The sequence below is a fragment of the Macaca nemestrina genome, chromosome 1 (genome assembly GCF_043159975.1).
Source record: "Macaca nemestrina isolate mMacNem1 chromosome 1, mMacNem.hap1, whole genome shotgun sequence".
NCBI classification, from domain to species: domain Eukaryota; kingdom Metazoa; phylum Chordata; class Mammalia; order Primates; family Cercopithecidae; genus Macaca; species Macaca nemestrina.
Genome location: NC_092125.1, coordinates 185050432 through 185066895, shown reverse-complemented (window position 1 = coordinate 185066895; position 16464 = coordinate 185050432). Strand labels below are relative to the sequence as shown.

General features: G+C 44.2%; 1 protein-coding gene and 1 long non-coding RNA gene across 23 annotated transcripts in view; one reads left to right on the top strand and one right to left on the bottom strand.

Moving 5' to 3' along the window:
- The window catches only part of LOC105495012 (BEN domain-containing protein 5), a 1475945-nt gene that overhangs the window by 58119 nt on the left and 1401362 nt on the right, over positions 1-16464 (bottom strand). The window contains exon 16 of one of the 21 annotated variants that reach the window (XM_071093285.1): positions 9052-9182. The exons of the other annotated variants lie outside the window; for them this stretch is intronic. Coding sequence (XP_070949386.1) covers positions 9132-9182 — 51 coding nt within the window. The 3' untranslated portion in view covers positions 9052-9131. Of the gene's footprint in view, positions 1-9051; positions 9183-16464 lie in introns of those variants that run through there. 21 annotated transcript variants of the gene reach the window in all.
- On the top strand, positions 6261-16210 carry LOC105495011 (uncharacterized). 2 transcript variants are annotated; one of them, XR_011621185.1, is made up of 5 exons: positions 6261-6274; positions 7400-9009; positions 14132-14392; positions 14529-14616; positions 16119-16210. It is a non-coding gene; the product is annotated as an uncharacterized lncRNA (long non-coding RNA). The 2 variants fall into 2 exon arrangements; XR_011621183.1 differs by lacking the exon at positions 6261-6274 and having other exon boundaries at positions 7192-9009.

The window sequence follows — 16464 nt, the reverse complement described above, 5'->3', positions numbered from 1 at the left end:
GCTTGCTACCTCCCACCTACTCCCCTTGCCCTTCACATTCTGGAAACACTGAGCTTCTTCTGCCTCCAGGCCTGTGCCCCATACGTGCCATCTTTCCAGACCACTCTTCCTCCCTTCACATGCCTTCCAGGGCCCACTCCTTCTCAGCTTCAAGAACTCAATTCAGTTGTCACTCTACTGATAAGTCTTCCTTGGCTGTCCTTGCTGGGACAGGAGTCTCTCCTAGGTTTTCCCACAACCTCTTCTTCCTAGCCTGCACCAACCAGAGCACTAATCATACTGTATTTTACCTGTCTCTTCTTTTCAATAGCCCCTTTTAGCAGGCAAGCTCTATGAGGCAGAGGTCATATCTGTCTTATTCATCACCTAAATACCCATGTACTCATCTGACAATAAGTATGAAATATATATTTGTTGAATTAACAAATCATAGCTGGCTGGGTGCGGTGGCTCATGCCTGTAATCTCAGCACTTTGGGAGGCTGAAGTGGGTGGATCACCTGAGGTAAGGAGTTTGAGACCAGCCTGACCAACATGGCGAAACCCCATCTCTACTAAATACAAAATTAGCTGGGTGTGGTGGCACATGCCTGTAATCCCAGCTACTGGGGAGGCTGAGGCAGGAGACTCGCTTGAACCTAAGAGGCGGAGGTTGCAGTGAGCCAAGATCACACCATTGCACTCCAGCCTGGGCAACAAGAGTGAAACTCCATCTCCAAAAACAATAAAAACAAAGAAATAAATAAATAATAGCTAATATTCATATAATGTTTAATATGTGCTAGGCAATCTTTTTTTAAAATATACTTTAAGTTCTGGGATACGCATGCAGAACGTGCAAGTTTGTTACATAGGTATACATGTGCCATGGTGGTTTGCTGCGCCCATCAACCCATCATCTACATTAGGTATTTCTCCTAATGCTATCCTTCCCCAGCCCCCAACCCCCTGTCTGGCTGCGGTGTGTGTTGCTCCCCTCCCTGTGTCCATGTGTTCTCATTGTTCAACTCCCACTTATGAGTGAGAACATGTGGTGTTTGGTTTTCTGTCCCTGTGTTAGTTTGCTGAGAATGATGGTTCCAGTTTCATCCATGTCCCTGCAAAGGACATTAACTCATTCTTTCTTATGGCTGCATAATATTCCATGGTGTATATGTGCCACATTTTCTTTATCCAGTCTATCATTGATGGGCATTTGGGATGGTTCCAAGTCTTTTCTATTGTGAATAGTGCTACAATAAACATACGTGTGTGTGTCTTTATAGTAGAATGATTTATAGTCCTTTGGGTATATACCCAGTAATACAATTGCTGGATCAAATGGTATTTCTAGTTCTAGATCCTTGAGGAATTGCCCCACTGTCTTCCACAATGGTTGTAATTTACACTCCCACCAACAGTGTAAAAGTGCTCCTATTTCTTCACATCCTCTCCACCATCTATTGTTTCCTGACTTTTCAATGACTGCCATTCTAACTGGTGTGAGATGGCATCTCATTGTGGTTTCGATTTGTGTTTCTCTAATGACCAGTGATGATGAGCTTTTTTTCATATGTTTGTTGGCCGCATAAATTTCTTCTTTTGACAAGTGTCTGTTCATATCCTTTGCTCACTTTTTGATGGGGTTTTTTTTTTTTTTTCTTGTAAATTTGTTTAAGTTCCTTGTAGATTCTGGATATTAGCCCTTTGTCAGATGGAGAGATTGCAAACATGTTCTTCCATTCTGTAGGTTGTCTGTTCACTCTGATGATAGTTTCTTTTGCTCTGCAGAAGCTCTTTAGTTCAATTGGATCCCATTTGTCAATTTTGGCTTTTGTTGCCATTGCTTTTGGTGTTTCAGTCATGAAGTCTTTGGTGCTGCGCAATCTTTTAAGTGCCTTATGTATACTGACTCATTCAATTCTCACAATAACCCAATGAATTAGGTATATTATTCCTACTGTTCAGAGAAGATAAGTGATTTCCCAAAATGTTGGGCACCTAATGAAGAGCTGGGATTGAAAGTGAGTACCCTGGCTGCATGTGTTTATCTTCCTTCCCAAACTACCTCTCCAGCACCTGCACCATTCCATATTCACTTCTGTGTCTCTCTTGCCTAACACATGGTAGGGTACCCTCCACCTACTGAGAAACAAGACTCACATCCCTGACTCAGGAATAGGTGAGGGGGGCATGCAGGGTAATATGTAGAGGAGGAGGAACCTGAGGTTGGTCCTAGGGGATCAGTGGAGAAGGACCATTCTCGGCTGGTCTATAAAGGCAGGACAACTGAAGGGGCATTTCAGGGAGAAAACACAGAGTGAGCAACAGTGCAGAAATGATTTACCATGCATCCATCTATCCATCCATCCACCAACAACCATATTTGGAAGCCTCCAGTGTGTCAGGGCTTGTGTGAGAGGAGTGTTTGGTGGGAGGGGTCTTGGTAGGTCACAGTGGAAAGGACAAAGTGGAGTGGGAAGAAAATATGCAGTTGCTTGCATTTGCAGGACTGTTGGGCAGTTGCCACAGGCCTTCCTTCAGTGCTGTCTGGGGCTGGGCCAGGTCTTCTGGGCCATTACTCCATCCAGGACCATGGTGATAGACAAGTGTTTGAGAAATAGGCAAGTGAGTTCTCAGTGAGTTCTTCTTCTTCAAGAAGTCCCCAAGCTGGGGTTGGACATGGCCTAGAACATGAAACCTAGCGTTTACAGAGCACCTACTATGTGCCAGGCACTGCACTGGCTGCTTTGCCTAAAAGTGCATTTTAATTTTCAAAACAATCCAGTAATGAAGGCTATTTTATCTCTTTTTTGCTATGGGAGGTTAAGGAATTTGTCCAAGGCCACATAACTGGTAATGGCACTGTCAGGACTCAAACCCAGGCAGGTCTGTCTCCAGAACCATGAGCTTTCCACTATCCTGGCCCATTTCCTGATTTGAAGGCACCTTTTCTGTCAAAGCCTGAGTCATCCCAGGCCAGTGCCTGATGGGAGAAGGAAAAACACCAGACAAGCTGTTTATGACAGTGAAATGTACTGCAGGCTTGCTGGGCTCTGGGGCTGCCACCTGCTTTCTTCCTCTGGATGTGACTGACCTTCTCTGTCCTTTTGTTTAAAAAGTTCACAAGCTGGCATTGGGCATGACCTCTCTGAGCAGCAGACTCTGGAGGCCGTCTCACCCAGCTTTCACCCAGCCAGTCTCCAGCTGGCTGGAGGAAACCAAATCGTGGTTGTGTGCACCAGCAGTAAGAGCTACAGGGCACAGAGGAAAGCAGAGGTTCCTGTGGATTGAGCTAAAAGATTGCAGCAAACGTTTTTGAGGCAGATGTATTTAATCCAAATCCTGGCTCTGCCACATGCTGTGTATGGCAGATTGTATTTTCCAAAGATGTCTGCAACAATATCTCCCATCTCCCATGTTATTATAGTACATGACCTTGCCACTCCTTCCTCTGAGTAGTATACCCTTCCCTTGAATTTGAATGGGTTCAGTACTTGTTTGTAACCAAAAAAATGGCAGAAGTGAGAGAAGTGCAATAGTGGGATTTCTGAGGCGAGGCCAGAAAAGGTGAAGTAACTTGTCCTTGCTTGCTGAAATTCTCAAGCTGGAGTCCTGAGCCTCCATGTGAGCAGTCTGACTGCCCTGAGATCCTGAGACTATAGAAAGAGAGAGGAGAGAGATTCCTAGCCAGCCTACAGCTCCTCCAGCACTCTACTGTTCCATCTCCAGCCATTGTCTGACAGCAACACACCACTCTCTAAGCTAGAACCAACCAGCTGAGGCCTCCTCAAATTTCTGACCCACAGAGAACGTAGGAAAATAGCTATTGTTTTAAGCCACTAAGTTTTGGGGAGATTTTCTAATGTAGAACTAGAGAACTAGAACACTGTGTGATCTTGCATGAGCCATTTCATTTTCCTGAGTTGCAGTTTCCTGCTCACAGTGTTGTTGGGATGAAGAGTGTGACTGCACCTAGTTGATGAATAACATAGGGGTTGGATGAATGAATGGATGAATGAATGAGGAAGAGAGAAACCTGATCCCTTTCTCACACTGAGAGCCAGACTTAAAGCAACTATAGGAGGTAGCTTTGTAAATCAATCCTCTTGAACTCTGCTAGGGAAAGGGGATGGGCTGTTCCAGCAAAATGTGCCACTGTAAGGTATTGATCATTTTGGACAGGATCTGTTTAGAAGCCAGTGTTTTAAAGATGGGCATTGTCTGGGACAACTCTCTTCCCTTCCCCTTCCAACCCTATTACATATTCCCTAACCCTGAAAGTCTCACTCTAGATTATTTACTGCAATGGCCCTGTTTGAGTCAAGAAATAGGACATGGGCAGGAGGAGAGGAGGGATTGATTGAACATTTTCAATTAAAACAAGCTGTCTTTGAACAAAGATTTAAAATCCAGGCAAGAAAGGCAATAATTCTCTTGGCTGGAATGCTTTCCACTGTATTGTAGAATTAAGAGATAAAAAATTGGGGGTGAAAACTCCCAACTATTCATTATAAACAAAAATCTCAAGATGGTCTGTAAGTTAAAAATCTCATCATTTTCTGGTTCCTATGTAGGTCATTGATCTCTTTCTCAAAAATGGCAGGGTATAGCCAGCCACATGGGGAAGATGGAATCAAGACACTTAAAGCAATAAACCAGGAGAATTCAGCTGGGATTGTCCAAAACTTGGACTGATTCTGTGACTTTCATACAGAGCTCTTTTGAAAAAAAGGGCAGGTGTAAGTATCCCTAGCCTCCTATTTAATGGGGACCTTCAACAGGTAATGAAGGTTTGAACATTTACTGTTCATTCTCATTCATTCACTCATTCCTTCACGCATCCATTCAAATGTTTGCTGGGCTCCTCCCATGTATATACTGCTATGAAGAGGACAGGGATTGGGGTTAAAGGAAAATTAGACAAATACACTTTATAGCCTAGAGAAGGAAACTGACATGTTCCAGTTAACTATATTACCTGAGAGGCTGTTGCACTGTCATCTTCAGAAAAGCAGGAACTATTTTTTTTTAAAGTTTACTCCACAATGCATACAGTGTAGTTACTATCACCTATCCTTACCAAAGCCCTGCAAAGTCAAAGTACAATTCTACATTATATTTCACAGATGAAGACATTGAAAACAAGAGAGTTTGCATAACTAATTCAGTCTCATGGCATGAATGTAACAAAGGTAGCATATGAACTTCAGTGTCTTCTAACAGCGTACATATGTTGTTTCCCTTCTTGAGTGTAATCATAAATTCGAACACAAAATTCTGTAGATGTGTGGAAGGAGACTGAATTCCAAATGGAGGAATTATAAAAAGCTTCATGGAGGTGCACATACAACAAAGATTTGAAGGACAAAGACAGGTCTTAAAGTGGGAGGAAGAGAAAGACAAGTATCAGCAGAGAAACGGAGTGTGGCCAGGCACATGACATGAAATAACACAGAAAAGGGTCCGAGAGCCCATGTAGCTAAACGTGTAGAGTGGAATGTGATGCTGAAATATTAGGCTAGAGACAAGTGAGTGAAGGCTTTGAATGTCAAGTTAAGAAACTTAAACTTCTATTCTGTAGGCAATAAAAGCCAACGAACATATATGGGTTGTATTTGTCACTCATTTAGTCAATGTATATTTACTGATCATCTACTATGTTTATTATGTTCAGGCTTTTTGGAAGGCTCAGGGTATACTATGGTTAAAATCAAAGAAGACAAAGCCAAGACAGTGGTTCTTAAGTCTAGAAGCAGAGATAAATAGCGAGGTAGTAAAACAAACAAACCAAAAAAACCACACACACATATTGCACTTAATATAGTACTATGAAGAAAATGCACAGAGTCTGTACCTGCAGATAATGCAGGCATGGGAAGGCCTCTCTGAGGAAGAGATATGAACTAGGAGTGAACAGTGACTGCAGCAGTACCTATGAAGAGGGAAGGGTGTCTGGGAAGGGTCCTCAGCTGAGAGACAGAAACTGGAAGAGGGCTGGCGGAGGGTGATGGGCAAGGGCTAGATCACCAAGACCTCTGGGCCACCTTAAGGAGTCTGGACTTTCTTGGTGAATGGGAAGCTACTGAAGAGTTTGAAGCAGGAAAGTGACACCATCTTATTTTTATTTCCAAAGGTCACTGCTGCACTAAAAGAGAAGGCAAGAGTGGAAGCAGGCAGAGTAGCCAGGGACGACTGCAATGGTCCAGGAGAGGACAAGGGAGACCCCGGCTGTTCAGAGGCAGTAGAGATGGGGAGACATATTTGTGGGAAGAGCCAACAGGACCTGCTGCCAGGTTGGATGTGGGGCCCAAAGGAGAGGAAGGAGTGAAGGATGACTCCTTCATCTTTGGCTTTAGCAGCTGGGTCAATGGGGTGCCCTGATCTGGCATTTGAAAGAATGAGGCAGTAAGAGCTTCAGGGGAGAGAGTAGGAGGTCAGTTCAGAGCATGTTGGGTTTGAGCTACAAGACATTAAGTATCCAGGGTCTGAATCAGAAATGGGAAAAAAAATCAGAAAATGGGAATTGTTTCTGAATTTTCAGCTATTTGGGATTATTCATGCTACAAATTCTTGCTGACTGTGCAGTGTGTTCCATTCTGCTCAGCTCTCCACCTCTTCCTCTCTGCTCTCAGGGTGTCCCAAGGGCTTTAGGAGAATGGCAATAACTGAAGGATCCTCTGTTCTCCTGTCTCAGGGCCTCAGATCTGGGGCCTTGAGTGTGCACACAAGTGGGAATCAAGAGACCAACATGGTTTTCATCATTAACTAGCCATGTGACCTTGGGCCATTTCCCTTCACTGGGCCTAACTTCTCTGTGGGTAAATGTGGTCTCTCGAGTCCTTTTTCAGCTAACATGGTATATTCAAGCAAAGCCTTCAATACAATAAGCTTATGAGAAATCCTATCCTCATTCTTTCATTCACAAATATATATGGAGAACTGATCATGTGCCATTATTTTAGACACTTGACATATACAGTGAACAAAACTGACAAAGACCTCTGTCTTTATGGAGTTCAAATTCTAGCTATGGAAAACAAGCTGCAGACCTAATAATACATGTGTAAATTACATAGAATGCTGGAACGTGGTAAGTGCTATGGAGTAAAGATAAAGAATAGGGTAAGGGGAGGGCTGGGGACAAGGAGAAGATCACAGCATTAAGTAGAGCGCTCAGAGAGGCCTCCTTGAGAAGGTGGGGTGGGGATGGGCTTGGGGAGGTGAAGGTGCTGGCCAGCATCAAAGCGGAGTTAATCCTCCTCATCTGAAACACAGCCCTGACCGGTCATTTCACAATTAGACTCTTGCTAAATCCAACCCAATCCCAAACTGGGGATAATAATCAACCTCAGGGATGAGTCCTCCCTCGTGGGGTCAGGAACACCTCTTTCGTAGCAATGGCTGTTTTTTGTCTGCAGGTCCAGGTCCTCTTCGCCTCCCAGAGCAGCTTCGGCGGAGACAAGTCTCACACACATCCTCTCGTCTGGCCTGTGGCCTCCCTTCCCTGCCCTGCTCCTCCCCTTGTGGACTCATCTCTGAAGCCTTCTTCATACTTCTCACTCCCTGCAACTCTTCTAGAACCCTCAGCAAGTTCAGCTGGCCTAACTGCACTAAAGGGTGCTGAGCTCTGCCCCGCTCCTCAGACATAATATCCCACTTCTCCTTTCCCCCTACTTGTGGGCCATGGCAGCTCTGGTTACCATCCCTATTTTGCAGATGAAAAATCAGAAGTCACTTGTCTGATGAGTCACATCAAGTATTGGCGCAAGGAGGATTGAAACCCATTTGTTCATTTATATATTCATATTAAGTGGTTTCTATGTGACAGACACTGTTCTAGGAGATAGGATACAACAAAGAGAAAACAGACATATCTCTGTCCTCATAAAGGTCTTTTCTTGCCATTATCCTGCTTCCAAATAAGAAAATTGAACTCCTACCTGCTCCCTGTTTGGAAACTCCCACCTAGAATTCATTTTCTGCTCATACTCCTGCCCCTCCCAGCAACAGATGATCACCATTAAAGGGGGAAGATTAATTGTGCAGAGGGATAGGCCAAGGAAAAGTGATTTCTCTTTGGTAAGGCTGACAGCGCTGCTAGAATATTAAAAGGCACCTGCCTAGGAGCCTCTAGGGAAGGCCAGAAGAAAAATGTGACAATGAAATAGCTTTTGTCTCTGCCTCCCTACCAATCCTCCCACAGTGTCGGACAAGTGCATGACTAAACAGATGAATCCTTCTCTGAAGCGCAGTGTGGAGGCTGCCGATGTAATTGCAGAGTCCTTTCCCATTGCAGGCAAGTCCGGGGGCACCCCCTAGGTAAGAAGACCTGTAAAGGAGAGGAGAGGGAGAGAGGAAAGGGAGATGGAGAAAGAGAGAAAGTGAGAAAGAGAGAGAGATGGATTAGAGAGTCAGGGATAGACAGCAGGAGAGAGGAAGAGACAAAGAGGCCGCAGAGGCAGAGACTAGAAGCGAAAGAGATGCAAACCAACAGAAAAATACAGAGAAACTGGTCAGGATGAAGCAAGAAGATAAGGAGAGAAGGATAATCAGAGAGGCTGAGAGAGACTCAGGCTTGAAAACTGAGAAGAAATGGGGTGGGGGCAGAGAGAGAAAAATGGAGCAAATGACAGAAAAGGAAAGAATCAAACTGAAAGAGGCGTGAGAGAGATACAAGTGTAGGCAATAGGAGAAGGGAGGGAGAGGGGAAAGAAAGGCAAAAGATGAGATAGAAAGAGACAAAAGGAAAAAATGCAGAGAAGCACAGCCGCAGAGGACAGACTGTAAATGAGATGTGTAAGACTGAAATAGCGACAGGAACAGTGAGAGACTGAGAAGGACTGAGAGAAGAAGGTGGAGAGACACAGACGGGGACGGGAAGTGAGGCCTTTTTTGATGGGCGAAATGCAATTCCACAGAGTAGGTATTTCCTGAGAGGCTCACTTCACGGAGGAGGCTGGAGATGAATGCTTATACGGAAATTGTGGGAAGAGTGTCCAATTCATCACAGAATGAATTAAAGTTTGGGGTAAGTATAAGGCTCGAAATTAGTTTTCCATTGTCACTGTAACAAATCACCACACACTTAGTGGCTTAAAACAACAGACATTTATTCTCTCAATTCTGGAGGCCAGAAGTCAGAAATCAGTTTCACTGGGGCCAAACTCTAGGTGTCACAGGCCTGCATTCCCTCCACAGGCTCTGGGGAGAAAACAGAGAAATAGTTGGTTTCTGGTGGCTGCTGGCATTACTTGCTTGTGATCACATCATTTCATCTCTGCCCCCATGGTCACATTGCCTCCTCTCTCTTTAGTGTATGTCAGATCTCCCTCTGCCTCTCTCTTCTAGGGGTACATGTGATCGTATTTAGGACCTACTCAGATGATCCAGGATAGTCTCAACCTTCCATCTGAACAGTCTTAACCATAACATTTACAAAGACCTTGTTTCCATATAAGGTATTATTGATAGGTTCTAGGGATCAGGAACTGAATGTCTTTGGGGTCATTATTCAGCCTATTCCACACTGCCTGAGAGTTCATCGGCTTAGCTAAGAGCTGGCATATGAAGCGTCCTGGCATACCCAGGACGAAGGTGCTGGGTGTCAGGGGTGGAATTCTGGCTCTGTGTGAGACACCTTGTTGGGTGCCCCACCAACTCCACCCCACCTGACCTACACAAGCATCAAGTGGATTTACCAGGACTCAGACCCAGATATGTCTAATTTCAGAGTGCTTTTTGCTGGCATTATTTGCTGCCTCTCAAGGGCAATGTTGCCTACTTTACCTCTTTAACATAGTAAATCTGCTCCTCCCCTTCCTCCACTGCTATTGCATTGTTCGGATCCTTGTCTCTTATCTGAACTATTGCTTTAGTGTCCTAATTGGTCTTCTGGCTTCTGGTTTCTCTCCATTATTGCTGAGAATGATGTTCTCACAATTGCTGACCTTGTCACTTCCTGACCTACAACCCTACACTGTCACCTCCAAGGTAAGATCTAAACTCAGATCTGGCTTTCATGGCCTTCCATAAGCTCCTCTAAGCCTTATCTCCTGACACTGTATTCCATTGTGCGTGTATTTAGAAGGCCAGGTTTAAAGTCCACAAAGCGTGGGTTTTAATCCTGGCTCTACATGTTTAGCTGTGTGAACCTGGGCAGGCTATTTACTGTCTCTGAGCCTTAGTTTCCTCATCTCCACAATAGATAATGCTTCCTACCTCAGGATTATTGTATTGATTAAAAATTGTATATCCAAGGTACCCAGTACAATGCTGGTATGCAGTAGCTTTTTTATTATCATTACTACATATGAAACTGTCATCTCCAACAAAGTATGAGCTCTTTAAGGACAAGAATGTGTCACGTTCACATTTGTTTCCAGAGTTATTTAGCACGTTAGGCCTATGAACAAAGATAGGGAGAAAAAGTAAGACTAAAACAAATCAAGATGAGAGAGAGATAAAGAAAAGGACAGAGAGACAGAGGCAGGGAGAGATGAAGAAACTATTTGTAAAATTCTGTGTTTTCTGGATGTTCGGTATAACACCTTGTAGGTTTCTTCAACGCTGTGTGCCTCGGTTTCCTCTCCTGTAAAATTGGCGGGCAGTTGAACTCGATGATCTCTAGTTCTAATTCTCACTCTCTGCTCTAGCCTGGGAAAAGTGTTTCCCTGGAGCAGGGGATACCCTTTCTGACCAAGCCGATGAGAGGCAGCTTCATCAGGTGTCCAGTGCTGCCCACCACACTAATGGGGTCTTTTGAGGAGAAGCCAGGTTAGAGGCTGGTGGGCTAGAACAGATGGAGAGCTGACCTCAGTTATAATGTGCCTGATTCTGGATGGGATAACCTTGGTGGGCATTTGGACTTTAGACCACATTAGGCAGGTTGCTGTTATTCATTTACTCATTCATTCATTCTTTATTTATTTTTCATTCATTCATTTATTTTTGAGACGGAGTCTTGCTCTGTCACATAGGCTGGAGTACAGAGGCGCGATCTTGGCTCACTGCAACCTCTGCCTTCTGGGTTCAAGTGATTCTCCTGCCTCAGCCTCCCTAGTAGCTGGGACTACAGGTGTGTGCCACCACGTCTGGCTAATTTTTGTGTTTTTAGTAGAGACGAGGTTTCGCCATGCTGACCAGGCTGCTCTCAAACTCCTGACCTTGTGATACGTACACCTCAGTCTCCCAAAGTGCCGGGATTACAGGCATGAGCCAATGCTCATTCATTATTTATTACTCATTGATTCATTCAACAGATAAGTTATCAATCACCTCTTCTGTGCTGGGCCATGTAATAGGTATATAGAACATTCACACTGGCTATGTAGAGTAAACAAAACAGGGATGGCTGTGCTCTCAATCTGTTTAGAGTCCAGGTACTATTGACATGTTTGGCTAAAAGATTCTGTGTTGTGGGGACAGTCCTGTGCATTGTAGGGTGTTTAGCAGCATCCCTGGTTTCTCCCACTAGATGTCAGCAGCATCCACCTCATTGTGACAACCAAGTGTGTCTTCAAACATTGCCAAACATTCCCTGGGGCAAATGTACCTGTGGGTGAGAACCACTGGTGTAGCGGTTGTACAGTATCTGGTGGAGATGCAGCAAGTGACATGAGAGAGGTGGGCCGGATCTTGACTGGGAAGGGTCTTGGCTTCCCTACTTGGAAACGAGTAATCCCTGAATGGATCCCTGGAGACAGGGAAGGGGAGAGGGATCCACTCACAGGCTGCATTAATCTGGTAGACTGTTATCTAACCACCCTCCTCATTACTTTGGCAGGGAAGAGTGTCCTCCCTCCATTTCTAGCACACCTCAATACCCAAGATGCCTCTCCCTTCTCTACTTGCCCAAGACTGCTGGTATTTATAGCTTGTCTGTCTAACTCAGACCCACTTCTCACTCAAGAGGGAAATTAATCTCTCTCTCCAGATCCCACACTATCACTTGCCTCATGGCTTCCTCATTCGCCTGCTCTTCCAATCCAGGCACCAGCAATTTCCCAGCTGTGCCTCCCTTTCTCCACTGACAGTTGACCATGGCTCTGAAAATTGGCTCTTGGAATCAGTTGTGCCTGCCCAGCTGGGCCCCAGCTCAGCAGTGCCTGGGACTTTGATGCAGCTCAACCTGAGAGGGGGCTCTGCTTTTCTGAGAGATACTCAGCTCCTGCTTGTCTCACATATATTTTTAGAAGCTTCAACTGGATGCACAGTTAAAATGAGACTGAAGACCAAAGTAAATATTTGCATAGCAGGATCTTGGAGTGGCAGGGAAGAGAGAAGGAAGAGAGGAGTTCTGATGGGCCTGGCTTTAGGCCTCAGCTCTGTTTCTGAGTATTTCTGCACTTGCTTGGGGCAAGTATCCTCTAGGTATCAGTTTTCCAATCTGTAAATTTGGAGGAGGGATTAGCTTGCGGATGAAATGTTTTGAAACATTTCAGCTCTGATGTTCTGTGAGCCTCTATATCAGAAGGGCCATTAAGGGGTTCCTGAACCCTCTGATACTACAGACAAACTGTGTAAATTTTCTGGGGAAAGTATTCAGAATTTTCTATAATTTTCAGAAAAAATCAGCATCTTCTAAAATGTTAAGAATCTCTGCTCTAGGTCTATGGATAGAGATAATTGAGTTTATCACCACCTTCCTGGTAATATTCCTTCTTCTCATTTTCTGACCTGTTCCCTTGTTATAGTCTGACTCCTCTGGGATTAGTGAGAATCTGGCAGAGTGTGGGGGAGTAAAATCAAGTTAGACTTGAAATGGAATGAAAAATATGAAGAATCTATCCTGAGTGCATCTGCACTAACTTAACTAAAAAACCTCAAAGAGTCTGGCGGCCCAAGTCTGCTGCAGGGGTCAAAGAACAGTTCAGCAAAGATGATCCCTAGGAGCTGACTGCAAAACTCAGCTGAAATCTGGGCCATTCTGTGGGTGAGAATTGGGGTTCAGTCTTTTTCTGGGAAGCATCAAATCCTGGGCTCAGAACTTAAAAGACCCACTATAGGGTTTGCTGGAGGGACAGGACATGGGGTCCTCCACCTTTAAGAGAAGCCCACTCTCCTGCCCTTGTGTCTTCACCCCTGATTGGGCCTGAATCTGAAGCACTTACATGGATGAATGGAATGAGCAATGTCCTGTGAATCAAGAGACCTATATTTGAGCATCAGCTTTCACCAAATGCTGTATGCCTTGGGCAGCCTTGGGCAGGTCACTGACCCACTCCTGGGCTTCAATTTCTCCATTTAGACAATAAAGAGGAATTGGCTTGCTTCACAGTTTCACCAAAGAATGACTATTATTATAGTGACACTCCATTATAATACCTCATTATTGGCCATTTCCTTGCATTTATTCCTCATTTTGAGACATCCTTGTTATATTTCAAGCAAACCAGCAATGAATCCCATGCCTAGGAAGGGTGTGATGATAAACTTAAATCCCAGTCTTTAGGACCCTCCTGGCTCTAACATTTTATGATTTTTTTTTTCTGCTCTGATGTTACTTTCTTTTTTAACTGTTGTTTTGAACTTAAAACTTAGGGAATGAAATTAATGTTGATGGCCATGGACTATTTTCCAGGCACTGTGCTAGTTTCATTTATTACAAGCAAGGTAGATTTTGGTATCCTTGTGTTATAGGTTAGAAAACAGAGGTTCAGAGATGTCACCTTTCTAATACCACTCAGTTAGCAAGCGAACGGTTAGGACTTAAACTCGGGTCTGTCCTACTACAAGGCCTGTGGCTTGAAAAATTATTTTTATGCTATAATTCTTTATTGTTTTAACTTTCTTAAAATTAATTCATTTATTCAATATTTATTGAGTACCTGCTGTATAAGGTACTGTACTAGACGCTATGGGTTTAGAGATGAGAAATCAGTCTGTTCTTGAGCAGCCTTTAGAGAAGATACGTAAATAAAAGTTGCAAGTTAGGGCAATGACACTATGGCAGAGGGAAATAAGGGAAGTCAGGGTGCAAAAAGTGGGATTTAGTATTGGAGACACCCTGGAAGCTTGTTAGAATAGGAAACACCTGAGCTGAATGGCGGGGGTAAGATTGTCTTTTTTTTTTTTTTACTGAGATAACTCTTCATTAAACAAGTTAGTCAACAATTAATTCAGAATCTATGATGTACCAGATACTTTTCTAGTTTCAGGAACACAATTGCATACAACGACCAACTCTTGTGGAGCTCACAAGGGAAGAAAGGCAGTAAACCAACCAACAAATACAGTATAAGATTGAAATCCAGGTGACTTGGAGGAAAAGTAAGACTTGGCCAGGTAAAGCTGAATGGCATGAAACGGCATCCTGAATAAAGGCAGAGGCATGTGCAAGCATGCTGAGGCATGACGATCCCTTCAAAGATGTTTGTCATGGCTGGAATATCTTCTAAAAGATGAAGAAGGAAGTAAGAGAAAAATGCAAGCACAGATAATCATGAATGCCTTGTGTGATGTTATGAGTATGAACTTTCTTCTGCAGATAATGGGAAGTCAGGGGAGGGTTTTAAGAGACAGAGACACAATGCTCAAATTTGTTTCTAGGGTGATTTCTCCTGTGACCCTGGTGAAGGGGGATTTGGAGGGGACCCAGACTACAGACAGGAGGAAACATCCTGGTCCAGGGAGAATGGTGAGTGGGCCTGAGCTCAGGCACTATCAGGGGAGTTGTAAGAAGGACAAAGAATTGGAAATATTTGTCTAGTAAGAAAGATGATACTTGGGTGCTAGAAGAGGTGACTAGACTAGGAAAAGTATCAAGAACAGCATACCAGGTTCCTGCCTTGGAGAACTGTATGGTGGTGTCCCCATTGACCTTGGGTAGGAAGTCTAAAGGTGGCAGGGAGCTCTGTGTTCCCTAGAGTACTTTCCATCCCACCTTTCTTAGTAGTAATGTTGCCTAATTTTATTTTACTGTACCGATGTGCCAAGTGGCTATTATGATTCCTATAGTGAATCTCCATTAAAAGGACCAGTTACTGCAATTTTCCTGTATCTAATGCTCTTCTGCGGATATGTCAAGCAAAGCTGACAATGATCCCACTCACAGGATGGGTATGAGGCTGGCCTTAAACTGCCCATGAGGCCAACATATTTATCCAGTCTTTAGGACAGAATATGTTTTCTCTGGAACTTTTCCTTTCTCTTCCATTCTCACTCCCCCATACCTCTGACGGGCCAGCTGGCCTGTCTGTCTGACTGCCTCCTTCTCTTTTATATATGCTAATCAGGATCCACTCACTGTCAGGATATAAAACATGCCTGTTCCATGTCTCACTCCATCCTGCTCCATTTTAGTAACAATAAGAACAAGCATATTATATCCCATGTGCTCATTCATCCCATGGACAACAGGATTTCTTAAAACAGATCTATGCCGTTTGTCATGTTTCCTCTGTGGCAGGGCCTCTGCCCAAAAGACTGTTCCAAACCCCCTGCCTTGTTGCCTCTAAGTAAGTAACTCCCACTAATTCTTCAGACGTCAACTCCACTGCCACTTTGACAAGAGAGCCATCCCTGACCTCTGGGCTGAGTCAGTCTGCCATCCTGTACTCTCCCAGAACTTCCTGGCACTCCTTCACAGTTCTGTCACAGTGGTAACTTTACATTGTATGTGTAATTTTTGATAAATATCTATTTCTTTTTTGTTTTGTTTTTGAGATGGAGTCTCACTCTGTAGTCCAAGCTGGAGTGCAGTGGCACGATCTCAGCTCACTGCAACCTCCACCTCCTGGGTTCAAGCGATTGTCGTGCCTCAGCCTTCCAAGTAGCCGGGACTACAGAGGCACGCCGTCAAGCCTGGCTAATTTTTTGTATTTTAGTAGAAACAGGGTTTCACTATGTTGCCCAGGGTGGTCACAAACTCCTGAGCTCAGGAGATCCTCCTACCTCGGCCTTTCAAACTGCTGGGATTACAGGTGTCAGCCACTGTGCCTGGCCAAATACCTGTTTCTTTCACTAGGCTACCAAGTTCTGTGATTGCAAAAATGATGTCTGCTTTGCTCACCATAATTTCCCCTGTGCTTAGCAGTGTCTGGCACATTAGGTGTTCAATTAAATATTTGCTATGTGAAACAATCAATATTGCTAATGGCAGGAATTTACATTAGCTTCTGTTTCTTTTCTTCTTCCTAGGCCAAGATTATCTCAGGATTTCATGAGGAGGAGAAATGGAGGTCATTTCCTAGAGATTAATGGAGAATTTGTGAGAAGAAAATTGTTTAAGGAGCAGGGGTGGGTGTGGAGGCAAATGTCACACACTCCAGAAGGTAAAGTGAGCTGGCTCTTCCCCTCTTACTCCTTGGAAAGAGGGAAAGCTCATCAGAGCCAGGACCCTGGAAAAGTGATGTGATGAAGAGAAGGAGGCCCTGAATAGCACCATCTGAAAGGCATTTCCAAGGAAGCCAGGGATGTGACTCTGTCTTGGTTGCAGAGATCAAAAGGTTTTGTGAAGGAAGCAATGGCTCTCTAGCCCCCTTTT